The sequence below is a fragment of the Poromitra crassiceps genome (genome assembly GCF_964638095.1).
Source record: "Poromitra crassiceps genome assembly, chromosome: 1".
NCBI lineage: Eukaryota > Metazoa > Chordata > Actinopteri > Beryciformes > Melamphaidae > Poromitra > Poromitra crassiceps.
In genome coordinates, this window is record NC_139623.1 from 110,684,124 (window position 1) to 110,706,484 (window position 22,361).

The 22,361-nt window shown below is 43.3% G+C and overlaps 1 protein-coding gene across 1 annotated transcript in view; it reads right to left on the reverse strand.

Moving 5' to 3' along the window:
- crppa (CDP-L-ribitol pyrophosphorylase A) overlaps positions 1 to 22,361 on the reverse strand; it is a 94,593-nt gene that overhangs the window by 13,600 nt on the left and 58,632 nt on the right. The window contains exon 9 of the mRNA XM_083642127.1: positions 17,573 to 17,701. Within this exon, the coding sequence (XP_083498253.1) occupies positions 17,573 to 17,701 (129 nt within the window). The remainder of the gene's footprint in view (positions 1 to 17,572; positions 17,702 to 22,361) is intronic.

Here is a 22,361-nt window from a genome sequence, read left to right on the forward strand (position 1 = left end):
TTGTTTCAACTACAAACATAAATAAACGTCAACTTGAAACTATGTTTCAACTACCACACACAGCCTATAATATTATAGCCTATGTTTATTATAAAAACAAAAAAAAACAAATTGGGGCCGGCTCGCGGCCCGGTGGTTGGGGACCACTGAACCTAGAGGACCACTGAACTAGAGGACCAGATTTAGGTTATGGAAGTGTCCAGTGAGACCTGATTGTTTATGACTTTCTAAACTATCAATCACTTTCAAGACTTTCCATCGGGGCAGGAAACTTTCACATTATTGGCCCAAATACCCAAATTCACCGCCAGCTTTCCGTTTTTTTTTTATACCAGCCAATTAAGTTCTTCAAACTAGGGATGTTCATTTTGAAAAATTTCCAAAATCGATAATCGGTGAAAATTAACGATCAATTATCGATCATCGATTTTATTAATACTTAGAAAATTTTCAATATTTTCAATATTTTTTTTTTTTTTTTTTTTTTTTTTTTTTTTACAAAATGAATGCCTATGGCAGAAAATACGAAAGACAACGTGTTCTCCTCAATGAACTCTTTATTTCAATGTGTCTCCTCTCCAACACTGCTGTCCCCGGCGCATGCCGGTGTGAATTTCCCATGTTTAAAACAGTTTTGTTGGCACAAAGGCCCGTGCCCAGCCAGAAAACGAGACTATATGAAGCTCAACCTCACGTTAGTCGGCTGTGCAATGGAGTGGGGCGAGGAGGAACGAATTCCACCCAAACCTAGTCCACAATTTTTTTTTTTTTTTTTTTTTTTTTTTTTTTTTTTAATAATTAAAAAATCGATCCAAATGCCACAGGATCGATTCCAATCCTTAACGATCGATTATCGATTTTCGATAATTGATGAACATCCCTACTTCAAACAGAAGAGGCCCTCCAAATGACTTGTTTGGTTATTTGCCAAATTGGACGGTAAAGAAGACGAACTTACCAGCCAAGAACCCACCAACACCCCCCCCCCCCCAGTCACTTATCCAGGAGAAGATAATTGTTGGATTTAGCCTGCGAAAAGTCGGGAGTGTGCTGAAACCACAGAGACGGCAGCCAGGCCTGATCTCCCTTGACCCCGGCGAGGGTGCATCTCCATGGGTGTCACAGCAAGAGCTTGGCGGGGCCGTGTCGGGTTCCACCCGTCTGCTTTTCGGACCTAGATCTAAACAGGTAGAGGAGAATAGACCTATAGAGAGCCCTCTCCTTTCTCCATCTTCTCCTTTCTCTCTAGTCTCTTTTCTTCTTCCCCCGGCCCGGCTAATCTCTTCTCAGGTTTAGGATTCCTGGTCTGGGCTCTTTGAGGAGGAGGAAACACGGGGTTGGGTAAACATCAGGGCTCTCACTGCAGGGATTACAACACCCATATATCACCGTGACAACTCCCTTTTCAGCGGCTGACAGGGTCGCCAGGACCCTGCGCGAGGGGGGGGGATCCGGTGACACTTCCTATCGCCGCGGCAGCCACTGATAGGGTTCAACGTCACCGTTTTCACAACATCCTATCGGCTTACTGAGGTACGGGTGTATGCACACTCCAGCCACCGAGCTTCAGCCAGCTTCTGTAGATGGGACGGAGGCTTTAACATCACGGCACCTCCTCTGTAGGTGTCTTCAGAGTGGGAGCACAACACAAGAGTCCGCACAAGTGCTTTGATCACATGTCGTTTGCAGTGGTGTAATGTGGCGAATTAATAATACTTTGTTACAGTACTTAAGTCTTTTTTGGGAGTGTATCTGTACTTTACTTGAGTATTATATTTCTGTCAACTTTCAATTTTACTCCGCTACATTATCTAAATAAAATGTATAGTTTGTATAGCTTTACTCCCATTACATTTCCCATATTAGCATCTTTGTTACACGTAACTACAAAATAAAATCGGAAGAAGTTTTGTCGCCTGCAAGCAAACAGGTTTGGCGAATCAATGCTCCTAGCTTGCAAGTTACGTTCATCACAATCCACACTCCATCATTCCATTTGGTGGCGGTAATGCACCATAACTTTGCTAACCCCTATAACACTCAAGAGTTTAGTTTAGTTTCCAGGTAGTGTAGAGGAACTGGGGGGGACGTGATCGTCCCACGCACTACGTGAAAATAAGTGGGCTGGCGACTGCACATGTATCAGAGGAAGCATGTGCTAGTCTACAGCTCTCCCCGGATTGGCAGAGGGTGTGGAGTAACTGGGACAGCAGAGGGAATTGGCCAAGTAGCCTACGATTAAGAAGTAAAAGGGAGAAAAATCTGGCAAAAATAAAAAATAAAATAAAACTCCGTTTTATAGAATGCAACACGAGTAGAATTGACGATGACTCCTTGCTTTTTTTATTAACAGAATGTACTTCTACTTTTACTTTCAATACGTAACATTTAATATCAAAAAATTACTTTTGATACTAGTAGTAAATATCAGATACTTTAAAGGGATAGTTCGGTTTGTTTGAAGTGGGGTCCTATCAGCTAGTCAGATACACTAACTTAATTAGGTACAGTGGTCTGGAAGCGGGGCGCAGCGTCTAACGAGATCCGGCACCCAGAGCAGCAGCCAAACCAGCCTTTTCTCTCTCAGTACTGGGGGTCAACAACTATAACTATAACTGTAATTTAGCCACCTAAAACAACGCCCACCTAAACAAATCGATATCCGTGTACATGCACGCTCTATTTTGACAATTTTCAGCGCTTTACTTTTCCGCAAAACAGCAGTTTCATTCGGCACTGCTTTTTCTCCCAACCGTACAACTGCCGTATTCCTCCGCTAAAAGCCAGGTCAGAGCCGCAGCACTGGATTACTCCGCAGTTATTTGGGGGTAGGCTATTTTATTTCTCCCGGTTTGAAGACACAACAAATAGAATACACGGACAAAAATATGAGTGATTTTGATAGCGAGGATGATATGCCATTCACCTTGGTGACAAGAGGATACAATTATGAACCAGAGAGAATACAGAAGAGGAACTTTTGCAGAGAGTGAAGAGGCAGAGAGATGCGCCTGCTGTCTAAATGCCTGGGTGCCCTGGCTGCAGACCTTATTCACCATTCCCAGGATAAATTGTGGAAAACGACCCAGACCAGAGAGGCCAGGTGACTTGTTGTCTCTAAAGTAAGTCAGTGTTTTATCTCTCTTCTAAGCCTTCCTGTTTTGTAAACTGCGGCTCTGTGCTCTGTGCTGGCTTTTAGCGGAGGAATACGGTAGTTGTACGGTTGGGAGAAAAAGCAGTGCCGAATGAAACTGCTGTTTTGCGGAAAAGTAAAGCGCTGAAAATTGTCAAAATAGAGCGTGCATGTACACAGATATCGATTTGTTTAGGTGGGCGTTGTTTTAGGTGTTTTAGGTGGCTAAATTACGTTTTAGTTGTTGACCCCCCGTACTTACAGAGAAAAGGCTGGTTTGGCTGCTGCGCTGAGTGCGCGGTCTCGTTCCACAATGCGCACTCACTCCTGAACACTGTACCTAATTAAGTTAGTGTATCGAACTAGCTGATAGGACCCCACTTCAAACAAACCGAACTATCCCTTTAAGACTTTTACTCAAGTAGTCTAATATTCTAAGGTGAAGTCATTTTCTGGTAAGATATCTGTACTTTTACATCATGTGCTTTCAGGTGCTTCATCCACCTCTGATAGCACCTGACTGACGGTTGCGCTGTAGGCGGCTTCAGAGTGGGAATCGAACAGAATCGGGCAAACGTGTCTGTGCTTTGATCACGTCGTTTCTCCAAAAGCTGCTGCTGTTCATCGTCTGTGACTCCATGTTTCTCACAGCAAATGCTAGACACACAAACACTGGGCTAGATGCACTGCGCCTCAGCTGCTGGCTGTTATGGTGAAGAACGTGAAAACCGCAGTCAGGGCTCATTGCAGAATATCAACTTTTGATCCAAAAATACATTGCTAAAGGTCAGTGAGGTGGATCATTTTCCTAACTTCACTGGGGCGATACAATTTCCCGTGCTCATGCGTTTTAGCCTGTCAAAAGTTTAAAATTAAATTTAAACAGCCATACTCTTCCAACGGTCTGGGTGTGTCCAATAATTCCTGTGTGATACATAATAGAGGAAAGGAACACATGGTGCCTTCCTCTCTGTCCCGCCTCTCTGTTGCACAGTCGCGTAAGAGCAGAGAATGAAATCATTCAGGGAGGAACGGGAGGGATGCTGCTCCTCAGCAGCTAACATCCAATTACCTCATATACATGGACTTGGTATTGTATTGTAAGTATGCACATAGTATGTACAAAGCAGTGTTGTAGTCAAGTCACCCTATCTCAAGTCCAAGTCCGAGCCCAGAGTTACTGAACATGAGTGTGTGAATCCACATGTAGGTGGAGCACACATGCCTGCCCTTGCATGAAATTGAATAATGTCACGGTATTAATACAGTATAGCTATCAATATCTTATGCCAAATTATTCGGGCCTATTACAAAAAACCGACCAAAAAAACAGTCTTTATCAATTAACAAGTCCATGTCCTCGTCTCCAACTTCTGAGTCCGAATGCATGAATATTCAAGTCCAAATCCAAATCATCAGTCCTCAAGTCCAAGTTGAGTCAGAGTCCTGAAAATACACTGGTACAAAGTCAAACCAATCTGTTACTAGACAAATCCAGTAACAATGGTCCGTGTTAAACTTGTGTTAAAGCCTCACTGACGCCAGGTTATTGTCAGGTTAAGACCAAATTCAAACATACATATTACGCCTATAGACCTTATTCGCTAACCCCGGACAGCGCCATTATTGTTGACATACCATCCTGCAGCTGACAACTATAGTAACGGCCTTATTGTCGTTTCCGTTCCATTACAAAATAGCGATAGTGATGACAGCAATAAAAACCCCAGAGTTGTTGTTTGTATGCTGCCGTTAATGCCTGTAATAATAAACAAAAGAGAAAACGAGGTGAACAGACTTTGCTGTGAGGAGCTGTCAGAAAGTTTCACCTGTCTCTTCCCAACTATCCACACATCTCCTGTGCTGCTGATGTGTCCTCCATCTCGCTCCCTTCACGTCTGTGGACGGTAGAGATAGAAACAAACCACGGGGACTTTATTGTTGTCATTACTACAGCCATGCCTAACGCAGGTCACCATCCGAACACAATTGGAATGATACAGGTAACGCTAACGGCGGCTAGCTTCCTATAAACGCTGCTCTCACATAGGTTGTCACTTAAGAGCTGCAGCGCTATGTCGAGAACATGGCGGCGGTGGGCGTGCCCGTACGTGAGTGACGTCAATCGAATAAGGTCTACTATAGTTCAGCTTCTCTCCAATGGTTGCAAATAGGGGTACGGTGGCGCAGTCGGTAGCGCTGTCGCCTCAGAGCTAGAAGGTCCTGAGTTCGATTCTCGCCTGGGACGCTGTGGGCGCTGGAGTTGTGACCCCCCCATATCTTCAGTGCCTACTGCCCAGGTGGGCTATCTCGTCGAAAGGGCCTTTCTGTGTGGAGTTTGCATGTTCTCCCCGTACCCCCCAGGGGGTTCCTCCGTACATAACCACCCACTAAAAACATGCAGAAGATCGTCATCCGACCAGTGACGACAACATCTGAAGTTGGTCCCCGGGCGCTGGAAAGAAAAAGCGACCACTGCTCCTGGCCTGCCCCCTGGAGGAAAGGACAAGCCTGGATGGGTCAAATGCAGAGGACATATTTCACCGGCCACCGTCAGCATGAGTGTGTTGTGGCCGCATGCATGTGTTGAAGTGTTCGTGTGACAATAAAGACGGGCTTGTCCGTCTGAAATTGTGAAATCGTGTTTTTTTTTATTTGTTTTACAACTGGCTTATTATCTTAGTAGTAGTAGTAGTCGTTGCAGTACTTGAAGATTATATCAAAGCTCCATTTCAGTCAGTCAGTTGATAACAACAAACCTTTCTCTGTGAATACACCCCCACCTTGTACGGTCTGTCTGACAAAAGTGAATGGGGAGGATAGGTAAACATTGTGATGATTTTGTTTTAGCTGTCAGATGTAATCACAGACTCTTGGGGGAACATGTCTCTTGTAGTGATCAGTAGGGGAAAACACTGCCAGAGAACTGCACCGTATCCACAGAGCTTCCTAGTTTTCTTAGAATTTCATCACCACTAGGACAAAGAGTGATGACGTTTTCGAAGAATTTCTCCTTAAAAGTAAGACTACATCCCTGTAAAGATAAAAGCTATTGACTATTAGCTCTTTAGATATAAAAGCTTCTAAGGTGGAAAACTCTTAAGAGTAGAGAGGAGGACATTCAGGAGCTAAGGAGTTAAGGAGAGGTGAAAATGGCTGAAAGAAGCAGATTATTAAAGTAGTCACAATGTTCAGACAGAGCTTTAGCAACCTACAGCATGCGGTTGCATTATCACTGCTGCACTGTTTGCCTAACAGCAGTGATAATGCGCTAATGCAATTACTAATGCTAATTGCATTTCTGTCATAAATCGTGATGGACACCGCCACCGCCACAGACAGACATCCTTAACCAATTTTAACTAAGAAGAAGAACTGCTCGAGTGACATCACTGCCTGATGACATCACAGTCGAGCAATTGCGTGACATCACTTCCAGTTGAGTGACAGCATTTCACACCAGCCCCAAATCCAGCCGCAAATCTCCGGAATTCTCGCCATGAACAATTGTCGCCCGCAATTGTTTGTGACATCACTGATGACATCACATCTGCCTGAGTGACATCACAGTTGAGCAATTGCATAACAACAGTTGACTGACATCATTTCTGTCATAAATCGTGACGGACACCGCCACTGCCACAGACAGACACCATTTAACCAATTTTAACTAAGAAGAAGACAATTGCTAGAGTGACATCACTGATGACATCACAGTCGAGCAATTGGGTGACATCACTTCCAGTTGAGTGACATCACTTCACACAGACACCTTGCCTCGATCCAGACCCAAATCTTGGGAGTAACACACAGGCGACTGAGTACACACAGGTGACTGACTACACACAAAGTCGTTTATAGAAGTGGCTGCACTGCTTAATAATCACACAAACAATCACAGCTCCTTCACAGCCTCATATCGTGATGCAACCCATTTAATTCCTACTGGACATGCACACTGTGCACCAACAAACCAGCAGCTATATGGATGGTCTGTTCACACTTAAAAAGAACCAGTGCACCATAATATCAGTGCAGTTAGTATGCCCAAGTTCACATGCTCTGTTAATGATATAAACAAATGCAAATTCACTATGCCAGGCAGCATGTGTGTTACTGATGACATCACTGATGACATCATGCGCCATCTGGCTGCCTGGCAAAAATTGCCAGGCAGCTGGCTGCCGGCCACTGATGATGTCATTTGTCCTCAGGGTTGTGAGTCAGTTCAGTTTGGGAACCGCTGGTCTAGTGGCTCATTTCCACCACATTTTACAGCCCTGCACAGCTCGTCACCACTCGGCTCTATTTGTTTCGACCCGATGGATGTTTTGTTTCCACCGCTGCTGATCTGCCCCCGCCCACAACTGGTCGTCATAGCGATCGCATATATGTCCTCCGCCTATAGCCAAACTTTTTACACTGAACTTTTAAACTGTTTATGAAACTGGTTTATGAACTGGTGCCTCTAAATGACCTACAGTGTACATGGGCAAATGTGACAATCGGCCAGGAGAATGGATATGAATGAATGAATGAATGAATGAATGAATGAATGAATGAAAGCTTTATTTCGGACTTTCAAAAAAGAAATAGTAATATACACAAGTGGTATCAATGTTACAAAATATATATATTTATAAGTGAAAAAAAAAGAAGAAAAGAAAACGAAAAATTAAATAAAAAAATAAACAATAATAATCAGAATACGTGACAGCAACTAGGTCCGAAAAGGAGTAGGATGAAGTACACTGTACTTATTTAGTCCTACCCCCAGTCCACAGTTCACATTCTTAATCAGTTGACTTCCACTTTTATACTATTTATATTCTCAATAAACCATATATGTTCATACACACATATATACAAATATATATATATATATATACAAATACATTCATACCTTACATAATAAATATAATTTATAGTTCTAGTGTATAAATTATTAATTATTAATAATATGTTATATATATGATATCACTTTGTTGTAGGGATGGGCATTTCTAGCAAAAACACTATTCGAAATTCGCTGGCCAAATTCGAATTTAATTCGAAATTCGAAAATAAAAATAAAAATGTAAAAAAAATTAAAAATGTTTTTTTTTTTTTTTTTGTGTGAGTGAAATGTTGCATTGTCTCCCCTGATTCTAAGTCTACGGCTTTATTAATTAATATAAAAAGCTTCTGCTGTGGATTTTTAGCTCAAACAAGCATTGCACCACTGAAGTAAAGAACATGTTACATGACATTGACATTTTCGAAAATAAAAAACAGTTTTGACAATCATGAGTGGTTCATTAAATATTTAGTAGGCTCAGGTCTGAGTGCCAAAGGGGTGCCAAAGTCACCCCCTCTCCCTCTTCATGGGATTTCATCCGCCATTCATTTTTCCATAAACCTTGCTTAAAATGCTTATAAAAATTGTTTTACTTGCTCAAACCAAGCGATTTGACTATACTTAGAATCAGGGGAGACAATGCAACATTTCACTAAAAAAATTTTTTTTTTTTTTTTTTTTTCGAATTTCGAATTTCAATAATAAAAGTCGACCTTGATAATAACAACGATTATTCGAAAATTCGAAATTCGATGCCCATCCCTACTTTGTTGTTAGTCAAACTCACATGCATGCGCTGCGCGAGGGATGGGGGTTGCGCTACAGAGTGAAGCCTCTACCCCGGCGGCCTCTCACCAGGCAAGACCGCGGCTTCACCAAAGCCCCGCCTGCGGCCTAGCAGAGCCGACGCTGCACTCAACTACAAGGGCTTCCTGAGCAGCTGACTTTTTCTCTCTCAAAACAATTGAAACCCACCACCATGTTAAAGCTGAGTAAGGAGATCAATTTTATTTCACCAGAGCCGAAGGCAGCAACACAAAAGACTGATGGAAATAACATAACAGAAGAGAAGGTAAGCCCCACTAAACTGGTATGCAGCATTGCATTGACAGTCATTAGACAGAGTAAACACGATTCTGCCTGACCAATCAGTCGTCTACAATGTTTTCACGTCACCGTATGAACCCGGGTTCACAGCGCTAGAACCTCAACAGAGCAGGGACCAAAAGCAGCACGACTCAACCCCGACTCAACCCGGGCTGTCCACGTTTTTGATCGGTGGAATGAGACAAAAAAGCGAGACGAGCTGGGCGGGGCCGCGTTGATACCAGCGGTGGAAATGGGCCATAGGTGAAGTATGCAAATTCTCAGAACTAGAAATAAGCATGAAAAGTTATCAGAACTATCAACATCCAATTACTACTCTCGTACGCCCCGCCCCCCTTGCAATGCACCCGGCCCTTGACCCTGCTCTTTGATCCAGTATAAATACAGCCCAATCAGCAATGTGTAGCTACTGTAGGACATCTAGGCAGTAAGTAGTTGCTGGGGTGTTTCCAGGTGGTTGCTAGCAGTGCTGTAGTGGTTAAAAAAAAGTGGGTAAACTATACTTTTGAGGCAGCTCTCTCACGCGGCACCGGCGTGACCGATATACAAGACAAAATATGAGAGTAGAATAACTTAATCTGAATCATATAGCCCTATAAGGTATATCGGGGGGTTCCCCACATTTCTGAGTAGCGAGCCAGATAGGAAAAGTAGCTGGCTATGGGATGGGCCTTGGACCATCAAGGGGAGTCCGGGGGGATTCTCCCCCGGAAGAAAATCTTGTACATTTTAAAGTAAAATTCATCAACCTGGTGCATTTGAGAGCAAAATGAAGAGGCTAAATCTATGAAGAATTATACACATCTCTAATGTGTTGTGACTTTATAAATAATTAGGCCTAAACAATCAATATAAAATGTATTTACACATTGTACACAAAGTGCATTCATTGTGACAAATTTACAATAGTTAATATCCAGCCAGAATCATTGTAAATGGATGTTCAAAGTAACAGTTAGCATTATAGCATTCCGTTAATCAATGCCTAATGTTAGCCAGAGCAGTGCAAATTAATAACGCTTGATTGAGCTCAGCACATCAAGCTTCAATCATTGCTACTCGACAACATTGTCAGGCATAATCTGACTAACTCATTTAACAAGCAATTTACCATTTGCAGCAACCTCTTTTCTTCATTTTTTCGGGTTATTTGTGAAAAACTGACGAATGTCCATTCTGCTTCTTCTGCGTCAGAAATTGTCACGTTGTCTTAATTGCGTGAAGAAGAAAATCACCTGCATGCCGTAGTTCGCCCTCTGGCGTTTCGCGAATAATAAAACATGGTCGTATTGGTTTTATACAGTAGCACCTGGACTATTCAAGTCGCACCTAATGTTACAAACTTTACTTGATCAGAGGGAAATCAATCATGTCTCTTACACCAGTGATTCACTCTTCAGTTGTAAAACGGTATAGGCCTATATGATTTTCCCCACTCCTGACACACATTTTTAATAATAATAATAATAATGGCTTTAATTTATATAACACACTTTAAAATGTAAAACAAATCTCAAGGTGCTTTACAGTAGATAAAAGACAAGATAAAAGACAAGCTAAAAACAGCTAAAAAAAACTCAGAGCTAGTAAAAGACATTTTTAACCAACCTACGTTCAGCTCACCATGCTCCAAGCTCCAAATGCACATTGCGCATCGCTGGCACAATGGCACCATCAAGTTGCTGGAGGGGAGCGCTGTCTGGGCAGGCAAGCACAGCTCGAGAAAGGCACCAACATGACCGGGGCCGTGTACCTTTCCCGCGGAGCGCACCACAAGTAGTAGGCTACGGTTCCCGGAGCTCCTGGTCAGGTTGTTGTATTTATGGCTAGAAACCATTGACCTATATATAATGGACCAACATAGCTCATTGACTTTGACACAGCAAAATGAAGCTCACTTCCGGATATTGTTTGATTTCGTTTGATTGGTTGAATGAATTATGCTACACGAGGGGAGGGGGCGGCTGCCCCTAGTGGCTGCCGGGGGAGTTTCCGAATTTGCCCTGTCTACCTTATCGCCGTAATGCATTATGGGTAGTCAGCTACTTTGGCTAATGTAGCGGCTAACGCTACTTACTTTACATTGCAGTAAAACGGCACTGAATGACCAAATTGATTTAACTTTTAACCATTTCGAGTAACACTGTTTCCATACGGACCCCCAGCGTTGGTTAGTTGTTTATAACGTGACTCTATTTAAAACCTTATAACGTACTCCGGTTTCTGTGCTGAATCCAATGGTCTGAATGGTCTGAATACAGAGAAGGCTTAAGGCTTTATCTAACGGTATAAATAACGTTAAATGGTCCGCCATGTTATGGACGTTAGATGTATGGTATCTATATAGTTATTATTAAAATATCATAAAGTAACGCTATTTTCTGATAATTTGCTCAACTATTACTTGCTACCTGATGCCTTGCGGCACATTGCTGCCTCTACCGGTCGAAAGTATTACTGTTCTTATTATCCGATGTTTGTCGTAAATTTTCCTCGAAATGGGGCTATAATTTGGAAAATGGAGCGCGTTAGAGCATGAAAAAGACTTGAAATTGTTTTTTCAGACCATAAACTAATTTGGAAAGTGTTTATTTAAGACATAGACCGAGAGAGAAGTTGGATCGTTTCCCATATAGTTGAATGGATGTTCCCGGGAGTGCTACACAAGCTGCGACCCCCACTGGCCATTTGAAAGAATGCAATTTCCGCATAGGCGTCAAAAATAGGCAGGCTGAATTGGGCACTGCTAGAAACCCAATGGGGACATAGCCACAGGCCTTACCACATCCCAACTCAAAGAAGATGAAAAAATACCAAAACATGAGTACGGTATTTGGCAGTGGTTTTTGTAGGGAGATACCTAGGCGGATTTCCAAAAAGCCATTATAAAAAGCCATTTGAAAAAGCCAAATAATCTGAAATGTTGTCTTTGTCTTTGTACAAAGACAGCTATAACTTCTGCTGTGTTGATCTGATCTGAAAACGGAAGACATGGTTCGATGCGCAAGATTCAGCCGGTTAATTTGGTATGTAGCATGAACAGCATTGTTCAGAATTAACTACCTAATTAATCACATAAATGACAGATGAACAGCAAAAAATCAGAAACGTAACGCCGGGGTTACGGTGCCATGGAAGAGGCTAAACGCTGCAGAGCATTGAAAAAGGTACCTAAACGCCGTTTACATGCGTTTAGCCACCACTACAGCCCTGGTTGCTAGGGAGTTTGTCAAGTCAAGTCAAGTCAAGTTGATCTAATTCACAAGCATGTCTCAGAGGGCTGTTTGTTTGAACAATCTTATGTTAGGGTGCTTTCTCACTGTGAACGATTGTTGGCCAGCTTTCACAGTTGCGCCATCAACTACGCCTGGAGTGTATCCTTGCCCGTGTGTTGTCTATGTGGTTCGGAACGGTTGGCGTTCACATTTGCAAGTGTTCCGTTCCCGGCCACGCCAAAGCGATCCTGTCACGGTTCCCCGTCCCGCGCCCGGTCACGGAACGCAATGTCCACACTCATCGAATGTACCAGACCTGGGGTCAATTTGGGGACAAGTGTGCTCGGGAAGGGGTACCGGGGCGCCCAGTGGGAAAGCACCCTTAGAGAGACAGAGGGAAGGGGAGAATAGGGAAGGGGAGAAAGGGGGAGAGAAAGTGGGGGAGGAGAGAGCAGGGAAATGGAGGTGGAGGAGAGAGAGAAAGGTAGGAAGAAAGCAGGGGAAGGGAGGGGGGAGGAGGAGAGAGAGCAGAACAGACAGAACAGACAGGGTATACTGGGTATATAACAATAATGTCACCAGCACAGAATTCGGATAAAAAGAGGCATTTATGAGCAGCATTGAGCTTTCAAACCCCTCTCTCCCTACTTCTTCGGTCTGTACACCAACAGCTGGACCTCCTGTCACCAGTCCGTCAAGCTCCTGAATGACACCCTACCACCCTCATAGGGCTCATCACAGATGGAGATGAGTCTGAATACAGACAGGAAGTTGACCATCTGGTGACTTGGTGCAGTCAAAACAACCTGGCGTTAAATGCTAAAAAAAAAAATGAAAATGATTGTGGAATATAGGAGGAACAAAGCCCCACCTTCCCCCATCACCCTTGGTGACTCCCCAGTCAACACTGTGGAGACCTTCCACTTCCTGGGGACCATCATCAGCAATGACCTAAAATGGGAGCTGAACATCTGAGCTCTCACCAAGAAGGCACAGCACAGGATGAACTTTGTATGGCATCTGAAGAAATTCAAAGTGCCAAAGGCCACGATGGTGCACTTCTACACCTCCATCGTTGAGTCCAACCTCACCTCCTCCATCACCATTTGGTATGCTGCTGCCACTCTCAAAGACATTAATAGACTTCAGCGCATCATCCGCTGTGCTGAGAAGATAATTGGATGCAACCTGCCATCCCTCCAGGACCTGCATGCAGCCAAGACACTGAAGCGGTCTCCCAAGATCATGGTCGACCCCTCCCACGTCCACCCTGGCCACAAACTCTTTAAGACAATCCTCCACGGCAAGAGACTGAGCTCTGCCAAGACCAGAACCACTCGCCACAAGACCAGCTTCTTCCTAACCGCCATCAGCCTCACCAACAAGGCCCGGAAACCCCTTCCACCAAGGACCTCACCAACAACACCCCTACCCCCCCGCAAACCCACTACCTCCTCCTGAACTCAGCTGACCCCCCCCCCCCATAAAACTGTAACTCATATCTAATTTAATGCCTGTTTAACTCCGACTGTAAATTAATGTAAATCCACTGCCTATTTAATGCCTATTAACTCAGTCTGTAAATCTCATGTAAATTCAACGTAAATTCATATTTATTATCCACGGAACACTCCTCCACTCATGTACATATTGTATATATATTTACTCGATTTGATTGCACATTGCAACGTTGTGATATTGATCTGACCGCTACGCTGCATACAGATACTAAGACAAATCCCTCGTATGTAACTTGCATACTGTGGCAATAAAAGTGATTCTGATTCTGATTCTGTAAAGGATAAATAAAATATCAGAATGGCACAACAGAAAAAGATGTTCCACTTTAGATACCCGACACTGTATTTATACAGAGTTTGGCTGCTGATCCCTTATCAAATGACAGTGTTTTTACAACAAAAATCACTCTTGACTACTGGCGGGGGACAAAGTCAGGGTGGGAAGTTAACACAGAACACAGTACAAAAACGGACAATTTGCTCTGTTTGGCTGGTAACCAACAATACATTTTTAAGCAGCTTATGAATTCTTGATTGCTGATCTTCACAGAGCAGAAAAATATTTGTGCTGTTAAGTAACCTTAAATTGGAATAAGTAATTTAAATTGGAATAAGTAACCTTAAATTGGAATACCATTCAAGAATTCAAGTCATATTATTTCTGTGACCGAGGTCAATGTTTGACAACTTTATAAACTCTCTCACAGCCAGAAACCAGATGATCATGTTTTAAGATATCATCAAGATGTGGAGAATGCAGTCGCTCCGTAGCCTACAGAATGGATGTTTGCACTTTAATATAAAAAAATATATTCATTTTATTTTTAATCCTGAAAATAAACCTAATAAAATTACCATCTTCTTTTTTCATTTGCGCGTGCACACAAAAACACAACACACACACACACACACACACACACACACACACACACACACACACACACACACACACACACACACACACACACACACACACACACACACACACACACACACACACACTTTTTCAAGCAGTGATGGCTAACTGTGGAATGCCATAGGAAAAACACGTGAATAGTGAAATTCGGTGGCATTTCCCTTTAACTCCTAGAAAACAGTGGTCAGCGACCTAGCTAACATGTTTCGAGTGTGTGTTGGCTTCCCATCCCTTCCAGGAGATATTTTGAGACATCAAAACAGGAAAAGTTCTGTTTTCTTTGCAAGGAACAGAAAATGTAATCCAGAGTCTCGCTTGTCACGCTGCAACCACAGCATGTCAGTCTACCTTCTAGTGATTAGCTTGGAAGAAAGAACATCTTCAGGAAAGAAATGTTCAAAGAAATGCTGCATTTCATGAAAAAAAAACCCCAGCTGTGCCTTGTAGCGAGCTGCATCAGGCTGTACACATAACCACATTAGAGAATGCATCTCAGGTATTTTGGCTTTCTTACAGCGGCTGCCAAATCAATATGAATACCTGCGTCTACTTATTTTTAGCCCTTTCTCCTGCCAGGTTGCTGATTGGTACTTTCTCATGATAATCTCCTGATTTCATAGAGATGCAAATAAAATAGCTGTAGTGGGCTTAGTTGTATCGCCAGAGTGAAGTTTCTGGTATCATTAATATGAAACTAGAAGACCGAGGGCACCATTGGTATCAACCATACCAGCATGCTGCAGAAAAATCTCCTTTTTCACAGACGAATGTTGGCAGGTATGCAAGTGTACCGTCTGAAATGTTTGATTTCATTTTGATAATTAAGGGCAAAAACAATAGAAAGCAAGAAAGAAATCCTAATTATCCCCATGGTTTAGTATTGTAAACACTTTCATTTTTGATAGAATACAGCTAGCCATCAGCACAATTGGAATTTGTCTTTCTCCAATCAGAGTGATTGGCTGAAACTATTTCTTTTTTGTATACATGCATATATTGCCTATTGTCTGCTTTTGTTTCTTTCTTTTTTTCTGTTTATAAAACCAAAGAAATCATAATGAACTGAAAGTGTGCGAGTAATATTCATATATACGTATGTTGCCGTCGTGGCTGACAAAGGAAGTGTTGGCAACTGTCTCGACAAGTATGAATAAGGCCATCTGGGAAGAATTATCCTCATTATAACACAAACCTAACCTAAGAGTGATTTATGCAAGGCTGTGTTCTGCCGTTCCACTATCTCATAACGATAAGCATTTTATCACGGCGAAAGGCATATGATCTGTGTCCACTCCCTTCCTCCTTTCTGCTCAGAACTCTCAGAACTGTTGGAGCAAGATGACTAATTAACAGCATTAGTCTCCATAGTTCAGAAGAAAAGCGTGCTGTGTGCAACATCATCAAACTCATATGTGAACCGGCCGCTGTATCGCATGCCTCACCGTCGGGAATACCAAGCACCTCGTTTTAATTAAGATGACATCACTGACGTCAAGGGTCCCGACTGGCTGACCGCGGCTGAGACCGGGCCTCCGTCTTCGGGGCTCGTCGTCGACGTTCTCTTCCACGCCAACGCTGGCAGGAGAGCGCACGATCAACCTGCCCAAAACCTCCCGTCGCCCCGGGGCAGAGATGCTTTTACCAGTGATTTGTGAAGTGACAAGGCTGCCAAGAAGCCTCATTTGTCACACTCTCGCAGTCCTCCGTGAGCATAAATCATGAAGGATGTCATACTTAGGCCAAGGCTACAATGAATATTCAAAGTTTGTTTTCGGTTCGCTGCGCACGTCTGGCGCAAAAACTGCTGATTTGACTTGACTGCCTTGGTAGCACAAATGCTGACATCTTTCATTGTGCAAGATGAATTCTTCCATCTTGACTAATCCTGTAATTACCGAGCAGGCGGTTATGGATTTCAGGTCAACCGCATCCACCCTGATGAGTGCAGTGAGCACTTGGTGGGCCGAGCTCAAACACCCCCGCAGAAGATTCTCCTGATGCAAAGCTGAGCTGAGGCAGCGCGCGGCGGAAACGGCCACGCCATTTCAGACCTAAAGCACCTCTAGATCCCATTCATCCCTCCTGCATTCAATTCACACAATACTTGACGACACATACCAGTGGCAGCCACCTTGAATTACCGCTCCTAGCCGGCTGCCAAACCAAAGAACTGAACTTTGTTACACCATAAGGGACATGTATTTTGAAAAACGAAGGACATCTATATGGTTTATCAGGTTGAATTGGTTTAAGTTATGTTAAATTCAGTTTAAGTATATTAAGTTTCCTCATTATCTTTGTTGAATCTGCCATGGATCTGGATGGGATCTGCCAGGGATCTGTCAAGGATCTGCCAGCAATTCAAGGTGGCTGCATCTGTATGGCAGAAGTTTAAAAGTTGATCTCCTGCCACCCACATCACACTAGCTGGCTCCACCCACATCACACTAGCTGGCTCCACCCACATCACACTAGCTGGCTCCACCCACATCACACTAGCTGGCTCCACCCACATCTCACTAGCTGGCACACGTGCATGCGTGTGCACTCACATATGAATACATCGGGGAGGGTGATAAAAGACAGCAACCTCGCCTGAAGTCCAAAAGCATGACAAGACATTGGAACGAGAGACTTAAAAGACATTTACCATTCTGTTTGGTTTGGCTTTTCTCAAGTGTGCATTCCAGGGGAACGCTGAGTCTGAGCCCCCTTCAGCAATACAATGCAGAGGAGAGGAGAGGAGAGGAGAGGAGAGGAGAGGAGAGGAGAGGAGAGGAGAGGAGAGGAGAGTGGGTGGAGAGGAGAGGAGAGGAGAGTGGGTGGAGAAGACGAAGCACTCACCTTTGACTGATGAAGCTGGATGCCATAGAGGAGGATGTTGCTGCGTTTGGCGGCTGAGGCCAACTCCATGATTGCCGCTGGCTCTGTTGTCCCACTGACGGACAGCCCATCCGACTCATTCAAGCACACCTATCAAAACAAACGCCACCGCGCCCAATCAGAAAGTGCTTGCCAGTGGGAATCTCTTACCAGAACAGCAATTACAGTATGCCCTTTCTGGAGCAATTACCGCTCATTGTTCAAGCGGACGTTTTAAACATGTTGCAACTCAATAGGCCTGTTTATTTAAGGTGGTATTGAGGGAAGATTTAGGAAGCGTGCGCCTTGCTGTGTTGAGAGTAAACAGAGGGTTGATACACAGTCCTGTCTTGGGCTATAATGACCAACTCGCTTGTAAATCTTTAGGGCCTCTGGCGTTTATTTTCCTCAATGAAGGCAGCATCAAGCCGACACATTGGTTCACATTACTGAGTATCCACTGCTTAACCGTCTTGCTGACAGAGGCTTAATTCACCATTATTCAATCCAATTATTTTGTCATATAGTCTTAAAAATGTGTGACAGTTGGACACAATAGCAATGATGGACATCTCAAATGGGTCGAGACATCTGCTCTAAACATGCAATTATTACACTTATACTTGAATACATTAGTCAGTCAGACAGTCACTGTCATCATCGGCTAAACTTGCAGCTTGCAGGGTCCTTATTCATCACATTGTGAGGTGTCAAAGTTCCACGAGTATTAAAGTGTCTCTGGTTTGGCCTGTCGAGTCCGTATTACTTCATATGGATAAGATTCAAGATGACTTTATTTGTCCCTATGGAAATTTGTCTTCGACATAAAAGCTGCAACATACAAATACAAATAGTACAGTAAAAAAAACACAAGTGCATTCACGTACTGTACATGCAACTCAGCCCCTCATTCCACACCCTGCTTATGTCCTGAGAGACTCTTTCAACACTGGAGACTTAGTGATTTGATTTTATTTTATTTTGTAAAGCACAGTGTAACTTGGATTTTGAAAGGCGCTGGCTATGCAAACAAACAAAGTTTATTATTATTAGTTAGAAATAGAAAAAGTAAACTCCTGGCATCTGGGTGCCACCCTATGGCTAAAAATGGAGGCCAGTTGTATTGCCAACTCTTCCCTGCCAGCCATATTATTTTCTAAGCTAGAGAAGCCTAGGACTTTAAAGAATGTGGGTTTTCTCAGAATTCTAAGCCAGGTTAGGAGCTTTTTGAGTATACCAGATGTTTCGTTGTATACACCAATTCACTCTTTTCTACTGGTCTCCATCAGAGACCTGTACATTGATGGTCACTTTGCATCCTTTGATCTTCTGAAGAGGAAATTTGAGTTGCCCCAAACACAATTTTACAGATACCTGCAAATTAGAGATTATGTTCGATCCAAGATTCATGACTTTGAAGTTCTTCCAAATAAACATGTTTTTTTTAAATGTTTTGTTGAGGCCCCCTCACTCCAGGCATCTTATCTCTAGATGTGTGTGTCTGTTTGACGGTTGGGTCAGGGCCCCCACTGAGAGGATTAGAGGAGGAATTTGGTGTTGATTTATCTGATTATATGGGACAGGAGTCTGTCTGTAGTCCAACTCTGCTCAATTAACAGCAGACACCAGCTAAGTCGCTCATCATCTTCATTATTAGCATTATTAAGCATAGGTTGCATAAGATTTTCCCCTCGGTGTCAGGTGTCAGAGGGAACACTGTCCCATGCTTTTTGGTTTTGGCCTTCACTATCCAGATTCTGGGCCAAAATATTTGATTGGTACTCTAAGGCAGTGGTCCCCAACCACCAGGCCGCGGACCGGTACCGGGCCGCAACACATTTGTTACCGGGCCACGAGCCGGTCCAATTTCTTTATTTTTTATAAACATAGGCTATAATATTATAGGCTGTGTGTGGTAGTTGAAACATAGTTTCAAGTTGACGTTTATTTATGTTTATAGCTAAAACAAAAACATAAATACTGTATAGGCTATATACAGTACAACATAAAAGGCTGTTATTTACCTGGTGAGTAAATATATATGTAACTAAAACCATTAAAATTGACAACCGGTCCGCGACTTTTTTTTCCATGTATCTACCGGTCCTTGGCACAAAAAAGGTTGGGAACCCCTGCTCTAAGGCCTACAAAATAACCCTTCAGCTGAAGGCGGAACTTGTCAAGAAACTCATTCTGAAGGAATGGAAGTCCCATCTCTCCACCTTCTTTTCAGCTGTGGCTGATGGACATGGTCTCAGTGATACGGATGGAGAGACTCAGGTTCCTGAGGACCAACTCACTTAGGAGATTTTCAACCATCTGGGACGGGTTTCTGGCCTACCTTGACGAGGTTAGAGGTGACGGGTGACTCATCATGGACCCCTGGCGTGGGATCCCAGGCACAATATCTCTTACAAGCACATAAGCACCTTATGCGGCTGGTGGCACCATGTTGTAATATTGGAATGTCGATGATGTATGCTTTTTCTTTATTTTATTTTCCTGTGTCTGAGTTTGTTTGTTTTTGTATTCTGAAAAAAATAAAAAATAAAATAAAAATATATAAAAAGTAGATAAATATGGACAATGTGCCAAGTTTCACAATCAATACACAGAAAGACAACAGCTCCAAATGATAAAAACATTTTTTTTAACTTATTTCTTATTATTGTAATCTGTATTTAGCCAGATTACAATAATAATATTGTAATTATATATACAGTATCTGCTCCATAGGTGCAATGATTTTGGGGGGGATTCTCTATCCTAGCCTATACAGATGCCCCCGGGGGAGAGAAGTAAGTCAAAGTAACAGATTGACCTCAAGGGGGGCAGAAGTAAGTCAAAGTAACAGATTGACCTCAAGGGGGGCAGAAGTAAGTCAAAGTAATGGATTGGTCTCAAGGGGGGCAGAAGTAAGTCAAAGTAATGGATTGACCTCAAGGGGGGCAGAAGTAAGTCAAAGTAACAGATTGACCTCAAGGGGGGCAGAAGTAAGTCAAAGTAACAGATTGACCTCAAGGGGGGCAGAAGTAAGTCAAAGTAATGGATTGACCTCAAGGGGGGCAGAAGTAAGTCAAAGTAACAGATTGACCTCAAGGGGGGCAGAAGTAAGTCAAAGTAACAGATTGACCTCAAGGGGGGCAGAAGTAAGTCAAAGTAACAGATTGACCTCAAGGGGGGCAGAAGTAAGTCAAAGTAATGGATTGGTCTCAAGGGGGGCAGAAGTAAGTCAAAGTAACAGATTGACCTCAAGGGGGGCAGAAGTAAGTCAAAGTAATGGATTGGTCTCAAGGGGGGCAGAAGTAAGTCAAAGTAACAGATTGACCTCAAGGGGGGCAGAAGTAAGTCAAAGTAACAGATTGACCTCAAGGGGGGCAGAAGTAAGTCAAAGTAACAGATTGACCTCAAGGGGGGCAGAAGTAAGTCAAAGTAATGGATTGGTCTCAAGGGGGCAGAAGTAAGTCAAAGTAATGGATTGGTCTCAAGGGGGGCAGAAGTAAGTCAAAGTAACAGATTGACCTCAAGGGGGGCAGAAGTAAGTCAAAGTAATGGATTGACCTCAAGGGGGGCAGAAGTAAGTCAAAGTAATGGATTGACCTCAAGGGGGGCAGAAGTAAGTCAAAGTAATGGATTGGTCTCAAGGGGGGCAGAAGTAAGTCAAAGTAATGGATTGACCTCAAGGGGGGCAGAAGTAAGTCAAAGTAATGGATTGACCTCAAGGGGGGCAGAAGTAAGTCAAAGTAATGGATTGGTCTCAAGGGGGGCAGAAGTAAGTCAAAGTAATGGATTGGTCTCAAGGGGGGCAGAAGTAAGTCAAAGTAACAGATTGACCTCAAGGGGGGCAGAAGTAAGTCAAAGTAATGGATTGACCTCAAGGGGGGCAGAAGTAAGTCAAAGTAATGGATTGGTCTCAAGGGGGGCAGAAGTAAGTCAAAGTAATGGATTGACCTCAAGGGGGGCAGAAGTAAGTCAAAGTAACAGATTGACCTCAAGGGGGGCAGAAGTAAGTCAAAGTAATGGATTGGTCTCAAGGGGGGCAGAAGTAAGTCAAAGTAATGGATTGGTCTCAAGGGGGGCAGAAGTAAGTCAAAGTAACAGATTGACCTCAAGGGGGGCAGAAGTAAGTCAAAGTAATGGATTGACCTCAAGGGGGGCAGAAGTAAGTCAAAGTAATGGATTGGTCTCAAGGGGGGCAGAAGTAAGTCAAAGTAATGGATTGGTCTCAAGGGGGGCAGAAGTAAGTCAAAGTAATGGATTGGTCTCAAGGGGGGCAGAAGTAAGTCAAAGTAATGGATTGACCTCAAGGGGGGCAGAAGTAAGTCAAAGTAACAGATTGACCTCAAGGGGGGCAGAAGTAAGTCAAAGTAATGGATTGGTCTCAAGGGGGCAGAAGTAAGTCAAAGTAATGGATTGACCTCAAGGGGGGCAGAAGTAAGTCAAAGTAATGGATTGACCTCAAGGGGGGCAGAAGTAAGTCAAAGTAACAGATTGACCTCAAGGGGGGCAGAAGTAAGTCAAAGTAACAGATTGACCTCAAGGGGGGCAGAAGTAAGTCAAAGTAATGGATTGACCTCAAGGGGGGCAGAAGTAAGTCAAAGTAATGGATTGGTCTCAAGGGGGGCAGAAGTAAGTCAAAGTAATGGATTGACCTCAAGGGGGGCAGAAGTAAGTCAAAGTAATGGATTGGTCTCAATCGACCACTGGAAATTAGGTCTTCCTTTTGGCGGGATTTTCTATCCTAGCCTATAGAGATGTCCCCTCCTCTCAC